The sequence below is a fragment of the Pongo abelii genome, chromosome 6 (genome assembly GCF_028885655.2).
Source record: "Pongo abelii isolate AG06213 chromosome 6, NHGRI_mPonAbe1-v2.0_pri, whole genome shotgun sequence".
NCBI lineage: Eukaryota > Metazoa > Chordata > Mammalia > Primates > Hominidae > Pongo > Pongo abelii.
In genome coordinates, this window is record NC_071991.2 from 83,693,382 (window position 1) to 83,715,152 (window position 21,771).

Genomic DNA, 21,771 nt, shown 5'->3' on the forward strand with positions numbered 1-21,771 from the left:
ATTGAAGAAGGGGCACAGGGTTGAAATCAGACAGTCCTGTTAAGAATCCCAGTTCTTCCAAATCTCAGCTAATGACTCTGCCCAGATTACTCAGCCTCTCTGAAATTCAATTTTCTCAGCTGTAACATATGCTTACTGACAGCAACTGACTAACTCGTGACCCTGAAATAACCATCCAGCATCTCTTTTCTTTTCCATTTTCCACCCTCCATGCTGCCATGTTTTTGTGGCAATTATCCATTTAAAGTTTGATGTCTGTGTGTCTTTACAGGCATTTTTCTATTTTCATTTTTCATACATATAATCTACCCACACAAAACCTTTTAACAGAAATTGGAATATATTTCACACAGTTCTGAAACTTATTTATTAACTTAATTTCTGTATCATGGACATCTTTTCTGTGTGAACAGGAATGAGCAAGATGGGAACTATCTTATTCTTTTTGATGACTGAATAATATTCCCCTTTGGGTAATTATTGTGGAGTAAACATCCTTGTGAATATCTTTTTGTGTACTAGTATGAATATTTCTATAAGATAAATTTCCATAAGTGGAACTCTGGGTTGGGGGTGTGTGCACTATTAATTTTATAGATACTGTCTATAAAAAGCCTTCTAAAAAGGCTGTGCCAACTTGCAGGGGTTTGGGGTTTGTTTGTGTTTTTGTTTTTTGTTAGTTTATTTACTTACTTGAGACAGAGTCTCACTCTGTTGCCCCAGCTGCAGTACAGTGGCATGATCATGGCTCACTGCGGCCTCGAACTGCCAGGCTCAAGCGATCCTCCCATGTCAGTATTGAGTAGCTGGGACTTCAGGCATGCACTACCACACTTGGCTAATTTTTAAATTTTTTTTGTAGAGACAAGGTTTTACTATGTTGCCCAGGCTGGTCTCCAACTCCTCCACTCAAGCAATTCTCCCATCTTGGCCTCCCAAGGCACTGGGATTACAGGCATGAGCCACCAAGACCAGCCTAAATTGCAATTTAAAACAGTTTTTCGATATGATGGCCAACCCTGAACAGTGTCATTCTGTTCATTCCCGCAAATCAGGCAAAAAATGATACCTCTTTATTATAATGGGTTTCTTTCTATTTCTTTCCTTCCTTCCTTTTTTATTTATTTATTTTTTGAGACGGAGTCTCACTCTGTCACCCAGGCTGGAGTGCAGTGGTGCGATCTTGGCTTACTGCAAGTTCTGCCTCCCAGGTTCACGCCATTCTCCTGCCTCAGCCTCCCGAGTAGCTGGGACTGCAGACGCCTGCCACCACGCCTGGCTAATTTTTGTATTTTTAGTAGAGACAGGGTTTCACCGTGTTAGCTAGGATGGTCTCGATCTCCTCTCGTGATCCACCCGCCTCGGCCTCCCAAAGTGCTAGGATTACAGGCGTGAGCCACCATGCCCAGCCTTCTTTCCTCCTTTCTTTAATGAGGTTATCTTTGATAGTTTTTTTCTTTGTGAATTGTCTTTTTATATCTTTCATCTATTTTTCTGTTGTATGGTTTTATTTCTTACAGATTTGTGCAAGTGCTTTGTGGAATATGGATGTTTATTCTTTGACTTTATATGTGTTTTCTCCCAGCCTTTATATATAGTGTCTTTTGCTGAAGAGGGTTTCAATTTTAAATAGCTGGATCTGTGACTCTTCATCTAAGGTTTCTAGATTTACCATCATGCTGAAAAAGTCCTTCATGTCCCAAGGTCCTCTGCTGTTTTCTTTTAGTACATTTTTCTAGTCCTACTTCATACATTTAGATGTTCCATGAATTTTTTTTATATTTTATCTGTATGAAAAAAGAAATTTTATCTACATAAAGCAGAGATCAGACTTATTGTCTTCCAAATTAATGGCCACTTGTCTTGCTTTCAATTTCAAAAAAATTTTTTTTTTTTTAGAGACAAGGGTGTCCCTATGTTGCCCAGGTTGGACTCAAACTCCTGGGCTCAAGTGATCTTATCACAGCCTCCTGAGTAGATGGGTCTAAACGCACTGGCCACCCCACCTGGCTTGCTTTCAATTATCGAAGTATATTTTTTTTTCCACTAAGCTGAAATTTGACCACCTATAAGGATTTTAAGCCCCATAAATATATCAGTCTCTTTCTGGACATTTTGTTTTCTTGATCTGTTAGCACCTACGATTTTATTTGCTACTTAACATGCCTTAGAGTATATTTTGGTATCAAAGAGACAATGCCCCTTATTCCTATTTCTCAGACTATTTTTGGCTCTTAAGCATTATCCTAACAAAGGCTCTTTATTGTCAAATTTCTCCCCAAATCATTGGACTATCCTAAATTTTTATGTTAATGCAGAGATGACTCTTATCTTTATAATATGGCCTTTTCCCATCTTAGCCATGTCTGTATCACCATTTATTTATTTTTAGTTTATGTTCTTCAACAATAGTATATCATTTTCTTAGTAGGGATCTTGTAAATTTCTTTTAATTCCTCAGTGTTTTACATTTTTTTGTTACTAGTATGAATGGGCTTCTTTTTCCATTTTATTTTGTGACTGAATTACTATGAATTGTGTATTTATTTTATGTCATATGTCTACCATAATCTCAATTTTTGTTATTTTAATAATATTTTTGTTACCGTAAATTTTATTTACCAAAAACATAAGGTCAATGTGCATAAGGCAGAAACCCTCAGAAGTACAAAGAGACACTGGGGGAGGAAAAACAGAAACTCAACTCTCTTTTAGAGATTGACAAATGAAGTATAGAAAAATGTAAGTAAGGATTTATATAAGACAAACTCTTATCAATAAAGAACTTTACAAAGAGAGTACTTCCATTACACTCCCAGAACAAAAACCAAGTATATACATCATTGTAAAGAAAACAACAATAAATCCTACCGAGTAGAAATTGTACAGATTATAGTCTCTGGTTGTAACTCAATAAAAGTAGAAATTCAACCATTCAAAGATAGCCATAAATAACCTGACCATATGGACATCTTAAAACACTTTTCTAAATTAAAGATAAATTACATAGTATTTAAAGATGAGCAAAAATGAGAAAAGTTGATCTACAAATATGTAGTTAGCATTTTATTATTAATTAAAATTGAAAAGAAATGAGCTAAATTTTAACTCAAAAAAAAAACCCAACAACAACAAAGAAATTAGGAGGAAAAATTTTAAAAGATAAAAATAGAAATCAACAAATTATAAAATAAAACAATAATCCTCCCAAAATGGAAATAAAATTATGTCAGTTTTTTTAAATAAATAATATGGCTAAACTTCTGACAAACCTGACAGATATAAAGAGAAAACAAAAACTTACAACATTAAGAAAGAGAAAATCAGTATAACCAAGGAAACAGATGAAATTAAAATGATTATGAGAAATACTATGTCAAATTTAAGTCAATACATTTTTAAATCTAGATTAAGGATGTTCGTAGGAAAATCCTTTATCATTACCAAAATTGGCTTCTAAAGAGGTTGAAAGCTGAGCAGACCAATTACCAAGAAGAAATTCAAAAGACCGTTAAGACACACTGCTAACAAAGATCCAGACAGCTCTATGAGCGAGATTGTTTGACCCTCAAGGAACTGATTATTCTTCTGTTATTTGTACTATTCCAGAATATAATAAAGATTGGAAGCTTGAATATCCCTGATAACAAAACATGAAAAATTAACTCAAAAGAGAAAACTACAGATCAGCCTCATTTATGAATATAAGTCAATATCCTAAATAGATACTAGCAAATAGAATTTCAGAGTGTCTTAAAAGAATAATACACAATCAGAAATTATTTATTCCAAGAAGGCAAGGATGCTACAATATTGAGAAATCTGTTGATGTAACTAATATGTCATTAATAAAATAAAGGCAAATGATTATATGGTCATTATTAATAGACATTTTAAAAAGCATTTGATAAAAATTCATTCTACATTTTGAGTGGTAACTAAATTTTAAAAGGAATAGAGGGAATTTCCCTAACGTATCAATATTATGATTTTGACTGTCTATACATTTATTTATCATAATAGGTATAACTGAATAAAGTATTGAAAATGAAGACAGTCAGCCTTACTAAAGTTTTTTAGGATGGGTAATCAATCAGAAACCAGTTTCTTGCTGAGCACAGTGGCTCACACCTGTAATCTCAGCATGTTGGGAGGCCGAGGTGGGCAGATCACCTGAGGCCAGGAGTTCATGACCAGCCTGGCCAACATGGTGAAACCCTATCTCTACAAAAAATACAAAAATATTAGCCAGGTGTGGTGGTGTGTGCCTGTAGTCCCAGCTACCTGGGAGGCTGAGACACAAGACTTGCTTCAGCCTGGAAGGCGGAGATTGCAGTGAGCCAAGATTGCACCACTGCATTCCAATCTGGGCAACAGAGCAAGACCCTGTCTAAAAACAAAACAGAAAGAAATAATATTTTCCTTAGAACAGCTTAAAATAAGGCTGTATTCAGATTAAACTTTTCTTTTTATGTTGCTAGACTTTATTTTGAATTGAGGTAGAAAGATAAATGTGTGCCCTCATGATATCTGTGTATTTCTGTCAACCACTCAAGTGGAACCTTACGGACAGTTTGCACCTGCAGTTTTGTTTACAGTGTGTCAGGGAAGCAAAGAAGTGTTCCTCCAGCTAGAAATATTAATAAAGCAGAAATAAGTCATGTAACTAAAACTAGACCCCAGTATTGGACACTCTTCTTAGCAAAAACAATACCTTCTCTTTTGGAAATGACAGGTCATTGAATTTTGCCCAGTTATCTTTCTAGGAAGGATTGCCTTAAAAGGATTAATTTGATAGGTGTTAAACCCTTATTGTTGTGTTTACAGTACTGTGATAGGCATTTACAGATATAAACATAGATTAAGGCAGGGCCATGTCCTCAGGAACAAACCGTATTATGAGCTATGTTACAAGGTATGATTTTCAGATAGCAGCTGGTGCTGCATCAGGGTGGTCCTGACATCTAGGCTAGGCCTTGTAGAATAGGTGAAATTTACATATGTGGAGAGGAGAAAGAAGAGTTACCCAGGCTAGGAAAATGATACAAACAAAAGCATGGAGACAAGAGCGATAGGATATGCTTGCATAATCTAGTGGTGTTCAAACATAGCCAAGGGTGAGGATTAGTTGAAGAACTTAAAACAAAAAAGAAGAAGAAAGGGCGAGGCGCAGTGGCTCACGCCTGTAATCATCACTTTGGGAGGCTGAGGCAGGCGGATTGCCTGAGCTCAGGAGTTCGAGACAAGCCTGGGCAACATGGTGAAACCCCATCTCTACTAAAATACAAAAAAAATTAGCCAGGTGTGGTGGCGTGCACCTGTAGTCCCAGCTACTCAGGAGGCTGAGGCAGGAGAATTGCTTGAACCCAGGAGGCGGAGGTTGCAGTGAGCCAAGATCGCACCACTGTACTCCAGCCTGGGCAACAGAGCAAGACTCCATCTCAAAAGGAAAAAAAAAAGGAAGGAACAAAAGAGGAAAACTCCAACCCAAAAAGTTCAGCCCACAGAAAGTCTAATTCAGTGGCACAAGATAAGACCTATACACCTAAGTTTTTCTAAAACCCCATGGGGATTTTGATAAGCAGGCAGGGTTAAAAACCAGTGGTGCAGTATAGATGTGACTAGGATATAAAGGCTATGGAAGTTCTATGGGAGGTGATGCATTGATGGAAAGTACTCTGGGAGGTGATGCATTGATAGATATGTTGGGGCCAAATGATAACTTGAGTAACATTGTTTCAATATTGTCAGTTTTGTGTTTTGTTTTGTTTTTTATTTCTATTATATCGCAACCATCCCTCCATTAGATATCAACCAGTATTACTTAAACAAAACTTGACCCATGTGTGAATTCAAAGCAAAATATGTTAGATGAGATATAGAGGGGGACCTGTCAAGAATCTTTTTCCAATTTGATGTTGCCATATAATCACCTAAAGACTTAAAATGGTCATTTTATTATCACTCATAATCTTGTCAGTTGACCGGACTCAGCTGGCAGTTCTGCTCTGTGTGACATTGTCTGGGACTGCAGTTATATGGGAGGTCAGTTGGCTTGAATGTCCAAGATGGCTCATTCTCAGGCTTTCAGCTGAGAGCTCAACTGGGGCTGTCAACCAGGGCATCTTCATGGGCTTCTCACAGCATGACAGCTGGGTTCCAAGAGGTAGCATCTCAAGAGAAAAGGCCTAGGCTCAGGCTTCTTATGACCTAACACTGGTAGTCTCAGACACTACTTCTACCATATTCTATAGGTCAAGTAAGTCACTAAGGCCAACTCAGATTCAATGGAAGATGAATAAAATCCATCCCTTGATATGAGCAACAGTGTGTGCAAATAAAGAAAGAAGGAAATTGATGGCAGCTGCCATTTATTGAGACTTGCTACTGCAGTCTTAGCACATCAAGTAATATAGCATCAAAATATATAAAGCAGAATTTTAGAAAATTTAGATAGACATCCATAGTAATACAACTAGGCAAAACAATAAGGATAAAAGGGATCTGAATAATATAAAATTCTGATATAATAGATTTATATTCTGAATTCCTTATCTGACAATAAAGAATGCGCCTCCCAGGTATCCATAGACTATCTGCACCTTCCCCCACAAAGGAATCACTTGAACCCCCCCTATGTACTCAAATCTGCAGTCTTAACATGATATGCTTTCTTCAGCCCTCAACCTGGCAGGAAAAATTGTTGTGTTTGTTTCATCTATTACTATACGCTGCTCTGTATTAAATGAGTTTCTTGTCTTTTTGGAATCCCTTCCTCTGCCTGGCTTTTTCACACATGATATGAACAATTGGGTTACACATTCTCTCTTAAGTTCTTCCCCATTTTTTACTTGTTTTCTGAAAAGAGCAGCATGGAGAGGGGTTTTACTTTGATTCCCCGAGCTGTCATGGTAAGAGCAGTTTTGACATGTCCTGGGTGTTGTGTAGACTTCAGGGACACCATCCAGCAGCTGTGGCACCATCTTCATATGTGTGTGTGTGTGTGTGTGCGTGTGTGTGTGTATATATATATATATATACAGCTTTTGGGGTACAAGTGGTTTTGGGTTACATGGATGAATGTATAGTGATGAAGTCTGAGATTTTAGTGCCCCCATCACCCAAGTAGTGTACATTTTACCCAGTATGTAGTTTTTCTCCTTCATCCCTTTCTCTACCCTCCCCCTTTCTGAGTCTCCAAAGTCCAAAGTCCATTACACCACTCTGTATACCATCATCTTCTAATTTGCCAATAATGCTGGCCTGGGGATTGAGCTGTAATTGTTGCCATCACCTGTTTTACATGTATTATTTTTTAAAGGCCCTTAAAGGGGAGAAAAAAAAAAAACAGTTTCTAAGTTTAAAAAAAATTTTTTTGGTCTTTGCTTTCTGAAACTCATGTTATTATGCCATCCTAGTTAGACATAGAGTCGGAGGTAGGAACCCAGTTTGTGGGGATGATGTAATTTCCTGGCCTGTCAGTGATGAGTCCTATTTATGTATTTCTTCTATCGCAGTGTCCTTATATGATTTATAGGAGTTCTTTCCAAACTACATCTTGTCATTAAACCACCAGGTTTAGTGAGGAGTCTAAGCCAACAGCCACCTTCGTCAGTAACACTCGGATCCGCTTGCCATTGCAGGTCGTCACGCTGTGGTACAGAGCACCCGAAGTCTTGCTCCAGTCCAGCTACGCCACCCCCGTGGATCTCTGGAGTGTTGGCTGCATATTTGCAGAAATGTTTCGTAGAAAGTAAGAAATACGTTTTGTTTCACTCTGCTTTCCTTGAAAAGAGACTGTGGATCTTTGTGAATTTAAGTGGCAGCATGGCATTTCTATCATTAGGGGTCATGACGGCCAGATCCGTCTACCCCAGGCTACCACTTGCAAGCCTGTCCTGAAACCGCCTTCTCAGTGCTTACAGTGTTGTTTTATATGACTGTAGCTTGCAGCTTCTGGAAACTCTACCTGGGAAGGAACACCCCACTGTTCTTATAATTTACGTTGTTTTACTGGTGATGATAGGACATGGTGAAAATAACACATATTTTCGCATTTTTTTAGTGAAGAAATATCCTCAAAGTGGACTTTATCCATAGGAGGAGAACCAAGGCTGTTAAGTATATGAAAACTTTTTTGATGGAATTTTGATAGTGAGAATAGTTGAAAAAAACAATATTTAGTCTGAAAAAGAATAGGCAATGGGGATGTCAGTGCTACTTCAGAGCACTTTAAATGCTGCCATATACAGGAGAGATTAGATATATTCAGGTACTATAGAGGACAGAAACAAGACCCAGGATACAGAAATTACAAAAAGAAAGATTTTTGTTAAAAGGGGTAGAAATCTAATGATTAGACAGTTATCTGAAGAGTGGATTGGGGTTTGTGAGAATAGTGAGTTTTCATTGTGTGTCTAAGAAGAGGCTGGACCTCCACACATTGGTGATGTTTCAGTAGCATTCATAGGGTTGGTGTGTACGCTAGATGCCCTCTAAGTTCCCTGTGAGAAAGCATGTGATTCGTTTGTTTGATTTTCAGGTCACAAGAAATAGCCAAATAATATAATAAAGATCTGCCAGGAAAATAATCCATACCTGGGTACTAAGTTCAGCCTAGTCTAAATTAAACAGAGAACCTAATCATAATCTAATCTTTTTTTTCTTTGCTATTTTTATTTCCATGGGAAAAGGTGAGTTAGGAAACAGTATATTCCCATTGTTTCTTTAAAATGTAGCTCCATGGTAGCTCACAAGGAAAAGAAGTGGTCAGCCATTGCTTGTTTGTTGTTTGGTTGGTTTTAATCAAGCAAAGTTTTGTGCATGTAACAAATTTTTGGAACTATTGCTAGTACTCAGCAAATTCATCTGTGGCTCATAGGATGGGAGATCATCGCAAGGAGATCAGAGTAAACAGATGTTTAATGCAGCCATACCATGTGCCAAGTATAGTGTCAAACCTCTTCTTTTATGCTACCTTTCTTAGTCCTACCAATAAGAACAAACTGAGATGGAGTGGTACATTTATTTGTCTAACATTAGGCAGCTAAGAAGTAGCAGGGGTATGAGTCCAAAGGAAGTTTGCAAGTTCTATTCTGGTGTTGCTTTTTTCCCAAGGAGGGGAGGGAAAAAGTAATATTGAAATCAGCTGCAGTGTTTGCCAAACAGGCTAAATTAGTGATTTTGAAAGTGTGGTCCCTGAACCAGGAACCTCAGCATCACCAGGCACCTTGCTGGAAATGCAAATTCTCAGGCCCCACCCCAGACCTATTGGTTCAGAAGTTCTTGGCCTGGGAGCCAGCAACCTGTGTTTTAACAAGTCTTCCGATCCTAATACAGCCTCCAGGATAAGAACCCCTGGGTTGGATGACAGTATGACCAGGGATGGGCAGTCTTTAAAAGTCTGGCTCCCAGGCCTCTCCCTTGAGATTCTGATTCATTACTGGGCTGGGGCCAGGAATTCTTATTTTTGAAAGTACCTTCAGCAATTCTTTTCATCCAACAAGTGTGGAAGACATTGGGTTAAAGGCTTATGGTTAGAACCAAGAATAATTTACTGTCAATAGAGCAGAGTAGGAGTTAAGACAGTCATTCTACTTCATCGCAGAAATAACTCGGTACAGCCAAGAGTTGATTACAGAAATGCTTATTGGAATTATCTTTATGTGCCTAGAATAGTCTCAACTGTAAAGACAGAGTCCTTCAACAATTACAGACTTGAATACTAGTCATGATTGATGCTAAAAGTCAATTTTTTTAAGATGTTAAAAGAAAGATAAAATTTAATATATGTAGAATTAAGTATTCACTACTAAGGAATTCGCTGTATAGGCAATCTCCATTTGTGGAACAAATTTTGTTTTAAAGCGCTAAAAGCATTTTCCACTGAAGTGATAAGTGGTCATTGGATTCCAAGCCTAGTTTGCAGAATCCTCTACTACCTGGAACATATACAAAACACCCATTGTGCTAATTCATCAAAATTTTTTCTTCTGTGGGAAAATTCATTCTATGTTCCAATCCAAGACAAGAGGAATACTTATCTCTCCATCTCAGCATTGGGACTGAGAAGTAGGACTCAAATATTGGAGGCTCAGGGGAGGGTTCTTTTGATGATAGTGGCAACAGTCTGCTTCAGTTTGCTGGAAAAGTGAGACATTGGGTAGAGATCCTTTGGCACTTCAGATGTGCACATAAGAAAGTACCCTTTCTCCAGAAGCCTTGCACAAAAATAGTAAGTTGAGAAATAATTGCTTGAAGGAGGAAGCAGTATCAGAAACCAGGTCCATATGCCTTTAAGGCTGAAAGGAGAGTGAATCCAGGCCAATCATACCATCCCTCCTAGGGTGGGTACCCTGTGTCCTTGGTATTTCCTATGATACCCCCCAGATATCCATGTGTCATGCTTCTTACTTATGCCAGATGAGTTCTGGGGTCCATCACCAGCTTGACCTGGTTCTGACTTGACTCCTGATTCAGTATTGACCCAGTTGAGACTTCACAAGCCATAGGCTCTTAAAGCAGACTCATTCATTGCTTTAGGCTAATCCTAAATCAGGGAATCCTAGCATTTTTTATTTTTTGTAGAGATGGGGTTCTCACTGTGCTGCCCTGGTTGTCTTGAACTTCTAAACTCTGGGTACCCACTTGATGCTAAGGCAGTAGTTACCAAATTTTGTCCTTTCTTTATCACCTTCGTTGTTTTTGCCATATTCTTATGAGACTGGTACTATTATTTACTTAGGTTTTTTTTACTACTCTCTATCAGTTTACTTTTTTATTTAGCCTCATCCTAAACAAAAGTACAGTCATGTGTTGCTTAACGACGGGGTTATGTTCTGAGAAATGCATTGTTAGACAGTTTTGTCATTTTGCGAACATTGTAGAATGTGCTTACAGAAACCTAGATGGTGTAGCCTACTACACACCTAGGTTATATGGTATAGCTTATTGCTCTTAGGCTGCCAATCTGTATGACATATTATCGTACTGACTACCGTAGGCAATTGTAACACAATGGTAAGTATTTGTGTATCTAAACATAGAAAAGATACAGTAGAAATATGGTATAAAAATAAAAAATGATATACCTATATAGAATGCTTATGATGAATAAGGCTTGCAGGACTGGAAATTGCTCTGGGTGAGTCAGTGAGTGAGTGGTGAGTGAATTGAAGGCCTAGGATGTTACTGTACACTACTGTAGACTTTATAAACACTGTACACTTAGGCTACACTAAATTTATCTAAAAATATTTTTCTTTCTTCAACAATAACAACCTTGGCTTACTGTAACAGTTTTACTTTATAAACTTTTTAAATTTTTTGGCCGGGTGCAGTGGCTCACGCCTGTAATCCCAGCACTTTGGGAGGCTGAAGCAGGTGGATTGCTTGAGCTCTGGAGTTCGAGACCAGCCTGGGTAACATGGCAAAACCCTGTCTCTACAAAAAAGACAAAAATTAACCAGACATGGTGGTGCGTGCCTGTAGTTCCAGTTACTTGGAAGACTGAGTTGGGAGGATCGCTGGAGCCCAAGAGAGGCAGAGGTTTCAGTGAGCCAAGATCACACCACTGCACTCCAGCCTGGGCAACAGAAGAAGGCCCTATCTCAAAAAAAAAAAAAACTTTTTAAATTTTTTAACTTTTTGATTCTTTTGTAATAACACATCTTAAAACACAAGCAAGCCAGCTGCAGTGGCTCACTGTAACCCAACACTTTGGGAAACCAAGGCAGGAGGATCACTTGAGTTTAGAAGTTCAAGACCAACCAGGGCAGTATAGTGAGACCCCCATCTCTGCAAAAAATAAAAAATTAGCTGAGCATAGTAGCACACATCTGTAGTACTAGCTACTCAGGAGGCTGAGGTGGGAGGATCACTGGAGCCCAGGAGTTCAAGATTACAGTGAGCTAGGATCATGCCACTACACCCTAACCTAGATAACCTTGTGTCTAAAAAAAATAAATAAATAAACACAAACACATTGTACATCTATACAAAATATTTTCTTTATATCCTCATTTGATAAGCTTTTTTATTTTTAAATTTTTTATTTTTTTACTTTTTAAACTTTTTTGTTAAAAACTAAGAAACACACAGATTAGCCCAAACCTACACAGAATCAGGATGGTCAATATCACTATCTTGCCCGTCCACTTCTTGTCCCACTGGGAGGGCTTCAGGGGCAATAACATGCATGGAACTGTCATCCCCTGTGATAACAATGCCTTCTTCTAGGATACCTCGTGAAGGGCCTGGCTGAGACTGTGTACAGTTAACTCTCTTTTTATAAGTAGTAGTACACTCTTAAATAATGATAAAAATATAATATAGTAAATACATAAACCAGTAACATAGTCTTGTATTAGCAAATATTATGTACTGTATATAATTATATGTGCTATACTTCAATATGACTGGCAGTGCAATAGGTTTGTTTACACCAGCATCACCACAGACATGTGAGGTGAGTAATGCGCTGCACTACAATAACGTTAAGATGGCTAGGAGATAGCAATCATTCACCTTCATTATAATCTTTTAGGACCACCCTCACATATGTGGTTCATTCATTGTTGACCAAAACGTTATTATGAGGGTCATGGCTGTGTATAAAAATCAGAGATTTGACCAGTTATTTATTTGTCTGATACACATTAGAATAAATATATAACCATTAAAATTATTAAGAAAGTTCATGCATGTTTATCACCTAAATCATCTCACATGTCACCAACAGTAATATGTCACATGTTGGAAACCCTATAACAAGTGTTCCATTCAGTCTACAATTAACTTATGGAGTGACTGTTGTATACCAGGCCCACTTCTAGAGGGGTGACTTAAATCCTAGTAGAGAAAAAATTCATTGCCTGCACAATTAGTTAATTAACCAGAGCTGGGATAAATGCTGTGAAGAAGTGTAGAGTACTGTGAGTGGGTATAATGACAAGTCTGTTTTTGGAGAGGGAAGATTTCTCAGTGGAAGGCCAGCAGTTGAGATCAACCTTCTTTAGAGGTCACATCCTAGTTGTTCATTTATAATCTTTGAGGAATAGTCATTTATGTGTCAGCCAGGCTCACCATCCTCCATAACCTAGGGAGAAGAAAAGAAGCAAAGGGAGTTACCGTTTGTCATGTGACAGGCCCATGCCTTGGCGGTTGGGGGTTATGCACCTTCATGTGCATTATCTGCTTAAACCCCTATTCTGAAGACTTCTTTCCAGAGCTTACAGATAATGAACTAGAGCCTTCCACAGGGAGGGTGAATAACTTGCCCATGGGTATACAACAATCAAATGACAGAGCCAAGACCCCATGTCTGCCTGACTCCATTGCCTTTGATTTTTCTACTCTGCTGGGTTTCTGCCATTGCTGTTGTTTGACCTACTAGGCCATATTTTTTTCTGGAATGATTTGTGTATTACTGTGATATAGTAGCAATGATATTTTAGAGGGGTCAAGAAGCAAATCATACATGTATTTAATAGCTTTGATTTAGAATCTGTCCTGTATTGGAAAGATTGGCCAATTCTCTGTCATATTATTAAGAGGTGCATGTCTTCTATTCAAAAATGAAATACCTAGGAAATATAAACTCAGTAAAGAGAGTCATAGGGCAGATGGTTGACAAAGAGCCAGAGAGTTTAAATATCATCTGTCACTGTTATCTGGGTTTAATAACTGCCCACACTGGCCCACAGAAGTATTCTACAAAATGGGTAAGAGCTACATTTTTTTGTCTTTCTCCTTTAATTCTTCATCCAGAGTAACCCATCCTTACTCCACATTGAATTGTATTTTAATACTAAAAAAAAAAATTGTTATAAATTTGGTTAGTGGCTAATTAGTCAGCTTAACGGGTGAGATTGGATGGATGGATGGATGGATGGATGGGTGGATGGATGATTGGGTGGTTGTGATAGATTGATTTTTAACTATACAGCAAAATAAATTCACAGTATTAACTCCCCAGGTATCTATTGGTTGCCTTGTGATCCTAGTTAGAACTATTGTCTGTAGTTTGAAAGTTATGGGGTTTTCCAGGTTACAGCAAAGTCACATAAAATGCAAATTTAGAAAATAAAACATGCGGCCAGGCACGGTGACTCACGCATGTAATCCCAGCACTTTGGGAGCCCAAGGTGGGCAGATCACGAGGTCAGGAGATCAAGACCATCCTGGCTAATACAGTGAAAACCCATTTCTATTAAAAATACAAAAAATTAGCTGAGCGTGGTGGCATGCTCTTGTAGTCCCACCTACTCGGGAGGCTGAGGCAGAAGAATCGCTTGAACCCAGGAGTTGGAGGTTGCAGTGAGCTGAGATTGTGCCACTGCACTCCAGCCTGGGCGACAGAGTGAGACTCAGTCTCAAAAAAAAAAGAAAGAAAAAAGAAAAGAAAACATGATTCTTTGAATACGATTGTGGCAAGCAGATAGTAATTCTTAGAAGTTCTGAGTTGCCAGCTCTGCCAATCCCTAGCTAAGAAATGCCAAATGCCACCAGGAAGAATATAACAAATAGAGTCACTGTTAGAAGGAAACAAACAAGGTTTCATGATTGGTCATATATTGCCTGTTGTCTGGTGGCCTCTCTAGGCTTGTCGTCATTGATTTCTATGAATTAAACACCAGTAGCTGAGAAACTGACAGTGAAACTGTCCTTTGTGGGTCAGTGGTCAGTGAGCAAATGTCTTTAAAATGTCACTGACTGCCTTGCCAATTTTCCCATTGGTTACTGTGTTGGTGCCTCCCCATAGTTGAGCACCCTCCCTAGTGACATCCAGGAAATGAGGTCCTTCACAAGCTGACCTGAACACCAAGGTGCCAGAAGGCACGCCCTAGCCTGTGAGAAGAAACCCATCATTTCAGGTTAGGTCAAAACACGTGCATGGAAACCAGGGCACTTTAGACTTTCAGATTTCTTACCTTTTGTTGGATATTTTCATAGACTCTCTTTTTTTTTTTTTTTCTTCCTTTAAAGAACCAGCCAAATGGGAAGATCTCTTTTTTTTATTATTTTTTTTTTGAGACCAGAGTCTTGCTCTGTCGCCCAGGCTGGAGTGCAGTGGCGCAATCTCGGCTCACTGCAAGTTCCGCCTCCCGGGTTCACACCATTCTCCTGCCTCAGCCTCCTGAGTAGCTGGGACTACAGGCGCCCACCCCCTCACCCAGCTAATTTTTTGTATTTTTAGTAGAGACAGGGTTTCACCGTGGTCTTGATCTCCTGACCTCGTGATCCGCCCACCTCGGTCTCCCAAAGTGTTGGGATTACAGGCGTGAGCCACCGCGCCCAGCTGGGAAGATCTCTTTAAAAAGCATTTTTATGAGTGAGGAAATATCCAAGATGGTACCCAGGAAAAGGTCCAATTTTGGTTGAGTAATGCAAACAAGGTAGTTCTAAGTAAGAACAAATTAATACTTTTGTAATGTTATTAATATTAATTTTTTAAATTCTTTTTTTTTTTTTGGAGACAGAGCCTCGCTCTGTTGCCCAGGCTGAAGTGCAGTGGCGCAATCTCAGCTCACTGCAACCTCCGCCTCCTGGGTTCAAGCAATTCTCCTGCCTCAGCCCCCTGAGTAGCTGGGACTACAGGCACACGCCGCCACCCCCAGCTTATTTTTTGTATTTTAGTAGATACGGATTTTCACTGTTGTTGCCTAGGCTGGTCTCGAACTCCTGAGCTCAGGCAGTCCGCCCGCCTTGGCTTCCCGAAGTACTAAGCTTACAGGCGTGAGGCACCGTGCCTGGCCTGATGTTTTAAATTCTTGATGTGTATTTTAACATGAATTTGAAAAATATATTTGTTTTCATCACATATATTGAGAAGCCACCACCAGACCTGGCCTTTCCCTTTGGGGGCATCTCTTGGTCCTCCACCTTCCCACTCCAGGGCACCTCCATTCTCATATCCTAGGTCTGCCTGTTCTGTGGTCTTTACCACAAACCAGATTTTATCTGCTTAGTCTTCTTCTAACCGTTCTATCACATATCATATACCACTCTACCATTCTTCCCTCTTACTTCCCAAGCCATTGCTTCCCTCTTACTTACAACTGCTGGTTTATTACTTCCTCCCACGTTCCCATCCCTGTTCTTAGCCTCCAATACCTCCCCTCGCTGACTCTCTACTTCTGTTACTCCTTTCAAATCTGACTCTTGGAATCCTTGTCACATAGGAAGAAGTTGCTTTCTTCCCCAAACTTTTACTCACAATCTTCTTCAAGGTAACTAAAACCAGGCCTTTTTCTGTAGGTGCTCTATCCCCTCAAGAAGGGAATTGCAGTGTTTTTAGCTATCTGCTTCTTGGGGGCACAATTCTGCCAAAGCCTCCCAACTTCTCTTTGCAATCCTCTTATACTCCTGTCTCCCCAGTCCTAATGGCATGACCTGGAGATTTTCAGGACCCATGATTTTCAAGCAAAGAGTCACTACAGAGTAAGAGTAAATGTTACTGATGGAAGTGTTTTGCACATACGTGGAGACAGAGCAGTTTGAGGGTCTTGATTGACTCAGCAGCTGCATCACTCAGCTTGCACTCTCCCTGTCCCCCAGCCTATACACAAGCATTTAGTGACCCCCGTGAGAATTAATGTTTTCTTCTCCCTTCTCACGACACTGTACATTAGGGACTTCATCATCCAAATGTTCCACCACTGAAAAGAAAGCTCTACTTAGAGACAGAAATAAGAGCAACTAGAGCACACGTGCTTGTTTAACACTTGCATCTAGGCTTTTGGTGGGCATGTTTCCTCCCCTCCAGCTCCCCTCCTTTGGTCTGAGACCCACTTCCGTGCTAGGATTCCCTTCTCTTCCCATCCCCACCATCCTTAAGCCCCAAACTACTTCCACACCCCAACCCAACATTCAGCTCCATCTCCAGTTAATTAAGATGAATGAAGCCCTCAAAGTGAGTTCCTTTTCTCTTTCAGTTCAAAAATCTCTCTTTATCTTCACCTTCTCCTTCCTTCCCTCCAGTTTCTGAGAAGGATGCATTCTCCCTGCTTACAAGGCAAATCTCCCTCAACCCTTGCTCTTGTTCCTACGCTGCTTCTAGGTTCTCACTTCATCCATCATCCCTTTCTGACTTGCCTCGTAAGAGTCAAATCATGCCCTTGTCTCTCCATTCTGGAAAAGATTCTCATTCCTCTTTGTATTCCCCCAGTCTTTCTCCTTCCCTTCATGTCCAGACTTCTTGAAAGAATAGTGTCTCTACATGTAGCCTCCACTTCTTCACTTGCTCATTTCTTCATCCCTTCCTATCATAAAAATAATAGGTAACATTTATTGCACACTTACTGTGAGCCACGCTCTGTACAGTTGACCCTTGAACAACATAGGTTTGAACTACACAGGTCCACTTATATACAGATTATTTTCAATAAAAGTTACAGCAAGTGTGCCTGCCTCTCCTATCTCCCTTTCCACCACCTCCACCTCTTCCACCTCTGCCACCCATGAGACAACAAGACCCACCCCTCTTCTTCCCCTTTACCCTCAGCCTATTCAATGTGAAGATGAGGAAGATGAAGACCCTTATGATGATCCACTTCCACTTAATGAGTATAAAATATATTTTCTCATTCTCATGATTTTCTTAATAACATTTCCTTTCTCTGGCTTACTTTATTATAAGAATACAGGGTATAATACATACAACATACCAAATATGTGTTAATCAGCTGTTTGCTATTGGTAAGGTTTCCAGTCAATAGTAGGCCATTAGTAGTTAAGTCTTAGGGGAGTCAAAAGTTATACATGGACTTTTGACTGCACAGGGGGTCAGCACCTTTAACCCCCATGTTGTTCGAGGGTCAGCTATATTTGGTGCTTTAAAATACACAATTTCATTTTAATCTCAGAATAACTTTATAAGGGGCACTGTTGTTATCCCCATTTGACAGGTGAGAAAACTGAGGCCCAAGAAGAGGCTTTGAACCAGGATTATTTGACTTCAGAGTCCTCTTGACACTTAAGCTGCTGTATTAGAGGTTGATGGTGACCTCCTCATCATTGCTTCCAGGGGCCTCCTCTCCATTCTCATTTCACTTGATGTCTGCAGCATTTGAATCTTGTGGCCACTCACTCCATGAAAGCCTCCCTGTCCTCGCTGTTGGTAAAAAGCACACCTCTGGGTGCCTCTGCCCATATCCCCTTTGCTGGCTCTTCATCTCCCTTCTCCCAAACCTAGGTGTTTACAAAGAGTTCTATCTAGATAAGATATAGATGACCCTCAGATGGGCTCCAGGGCCAAACTACAGTTTCTTAATGGACTGACTCTTCCACCAACCACCTCACAGATACCCTTTCTTCACTGAACCCATCAAACCAGCTTCTCTTACCTTCCCTTTTTCTGTTAATGGAACCCTCATCTCACAGCCCCCCAGCTGGGTCCTCAGAGTCACCCTGTAATCATCTTCATCCTTCTGTATCCAAGTCCTGTGGATTCTGTCTGCATGGGGCCCCTCCAGTCTGGCCCATTTCCATCATGACCTGCATCTCATTAATTGAGGCTGCCTTTAACAGTCACCCAGTAACCTGCCAATCTGTCTCCCTCTTTCCTGCCCATTTGTGTATTTATGATAAATTAATATTCTTATTATCACCGTTTTTTCAAAATCTTGCTAAGACTGGTGTAGGATCCTTGGCTCTCAAGACCTTTTGAAAGAAGGCTCCAACTCTATTCTGGCCATTGCATATATTATTCTCCAAGATGTCACTATTAGTGAAAGAGACCTACCTTTTGGCCCCAAAACATGCCTCAAGGTTTTTCTCCTTAGAACCCTTGCTCTTCTCTTGTCCTGGGTGCCCAGCTGCCTCTGTCATCTTTCAAAGGGAAATCTAGAAGCTGCTTCTTTAATGAAGAGGCCTGAAACACTGTACTGTGTTTACAGTAGCCCCATAGCATTGTGTCTGTACCTATGTCAGAGCACTTTCCTGAGCCACTATCTCTCCATGCACACAAGTTGTCCACCATAGCTGCAGCAATGATGTCATGCAGAGCACGGTGTTGTTTCTTAGGAACCAGACATCTAAGAACGGGTTCCAGCCCTACCCCTACCAGCTTTGCCACTGAAGGCAAACCATCAACCTCTGGAGCTTAGCGTCTTTACCTGTAAAATGGAGAGGCTGAAATACCACATCCATGGAATTCAAACTATGCTTCAGAGTTCTTAGATCCCCTTCCTATGCATAGTCCAGAGAGTTCTCGGCCCTTCTTGTTCCCACACTCAGCTTTAATCAGAGTATCTTGCTTTCATCTTTTTTCTATATTGGGCTTCTGAGATTTAAAAGGACCCTAAAACACTGGAATGGATAATGCCCAAGATTCACTCCAACTCTGATATTCTTTGAGAAAGCCATATCTTGGTCATTTCTGAAACTCTTACTATGTCTAATATGACTAATGTTAATATGGAAGTATAAAATGTGAATATCATCTTTCCCGTACTCCCCTCCAAACTCCCAAAGATATCCCCCTGGATATACTTCCACTTCTTCCTTATTACGAATTCAAAAGTGTGTGTGTGTGTGTGTCTGTGTGTGTCATGCCTACTTCTCTACCCTGCTGTTCCTTTTTCTGAACATTTGCATTGCCATGTGGAATATCTATAAAAGTATAAACCAACTCTGTCTGGGAGAAATGTAATGAGAGCTGCAAATGTATTTTTGAATTTTCTAGTAGCTACATTTTAAGAGGTAGAAAGAAACAAGTCGAATTACTTTTAATAATATATTTTATTTACCACAGTACATCCAAAATGTTATCATTTCAATGTGTAATGAATATAAATATATGGATGAATGAGATATTTTTACATCCTTTCTTTTTACTAACTGTTCAAACTCCAATGTGTATTTTACACTTACAGCACATCTCAGTTCAGACTTCTTTCTTCAGCACATTTCAAGTGCTCAGTAGCCACATGTACTGATTGGACAATGCAGGTCTAAGTCATCAAATAAAAGGATAAATTAAAGAAGAAACAGAGACGACTTGCCATTTATTGGGAAGAGGGGAGAAAATAAGTCAGTGCCCTTCTCATTGAAGTCTCATTCTTCTGTGTCCCACATTGTCTTCTTTTCTGGTTGCGTAGGGGCTATAGACGTTGGGGCCCTTGCGTGTAAAACCAGCCAAGCTGATATTGTTGCAGCTGCCTGGCCTTCTTCTCCTGAATTAATGGTGCTTGAGCTCAAACTTGCAAGTATAAAGTGTTTATCGACACTAGTGGATCATCCTCAATATGTCCTTACTTTAAAAAATGCTTGCACCTGGGGAGCCTCATTGTCTCTGTGATCTTTCACTCCACGTGACACTTTAAGAAACAAAAATTGCTGTAAGAAGGATCAAAGTAGGAGATTTCCATGCCTGTTAGTTTTATTAATTGAAAAAAATTTAAACGAAAAAGTAAAATAACATAGTCTGGTTGTAAAAACACCTAATGTTAATAAAATGTGAAGTATAAAATGTGAACATTGTCTTTCCTGTACTCCCCTCTAAAACTCCCATCCCCTCAATATACTTCCAGATCTTCCTTGTTACAAATGACAGAGAGAGAGAGAGAGAGAAAGAGTTTATAAATGCATAAAATACATAGGTACACATGTACATCTGTAAATTTCTTTCACAGAAGTGGGCTTAACCGATACTCTTCTATACATTGCTTATTCGCTTTATTTTATTATAATATGTCAGTACCTAGAGATTTAACTCATTTTTAAACAGATTAATAACTGTCAGTTCATTTATTTCATATTTTAACTAGTTTCTTCTTGATGGACATTGAGGGTTTTTTTTGTCAAAAAATACAAACAATATTTACTGCAAACAGTGTTGCAGTAAAATCTTTGTGCTTATTTTATGGAGCATTCGTCCAGGTATTTCTGTACAGTAAATTCCAGAAGTGAAATTACAGGGTCAAATGACATGCAAATTTTTAAAATTGTGCTAGCTAAACCAAATTACCCTGCAAAAAGTTTCAGCTAAACTCTGTTTTTAGCTTGAGGGGGAGGTAGGATTGAGATTCTCAAAGATGAAGAAAGGTTATCAAGAGTAAAATGAGACAAGAACTCTTATGTAAGCCTTGCTACCTTTTCTCCCACTACATTAAAATAATATCAAGTGGAGGTTGGACATGGTGCCTTACATCTGTAATCCCAGCACTTTGGAAGGCCAAAACAGGAGAATCACTTGAGCTCAAGAGTTCGAGACCAGTCTGGGCAATGTGGTAAGACCCTGTCTGTACGAAAAATAAAATTAAAAAAATCAGCTGGGCATAGTGATGTGCTCCTGTACTCCCAACTACTCAAGAGGCTGAAGAAGGAGGATCACTTGAGCCTGGGAGATGGGGACTGCAGTGAGCTATGATTACACAACTGCACTCCAGGCTGGGCAACAGAGTGAGACTGTGTCAAAAATAATAAGTGGAAAACATAACTGAATATGGTAATTTTATAAAACTTTTGTTAAGCTTGGTTTGATGCATAAGAGACGTCTTTCAACTGTAAAATTCACTGTGGGTTTCCTTTTTATCAGTTGGGTAGCGATAGGGAAGGAATCAACCTCATTTTGTCAGTTAAAAAAAAATTATCTCAGATCACATCCCAAGCAGTTTTTCAGACCAGTTTTTTTCCAGTGCACAGGCAATTCAAAGATTATTCTACCGAATTTCATAAGTGCCTAGGCTTGAAGAATAATGTATATTGAGTTATGATATTCCTTCCAGGTAGAATTTGGGTCCTTCATGTCATTTTTCCTTCTTAGTCACC

The 21,771-nt window shown here is 39.4% G+C and overlaps 1 protein-coding gene across 6 annotated transcripts in view; it reads left to right on the forward strand.

Annotated features, from left to right (window-relative positions):
* CDK6 (cyclin dependent kinase 6) overlaps positions 1–21,771 on the forward strand; it is a 236,180-nt gene that overhangs the window by 161,865 nt on the left and 52,544 nt on the right. For all 6 annotated transcript variants that reach the window (XR_008527105.2, XM_002818213.4, XM_063726082.1 and 3 more), the window contains one exon: positions 7,644–7,753. Coding sequence is in view for 5 of the 6 variants with exons in the window: in XM_002818213.4 (XP_002818259.1) it covers positions 7,644–7,753 (110 nt within the window). In the remaining variant the exon portion in view is untranslated. The remainder of the gene's footprint in view (positions 1–7,643; positions 7,754–21,771) is intronic.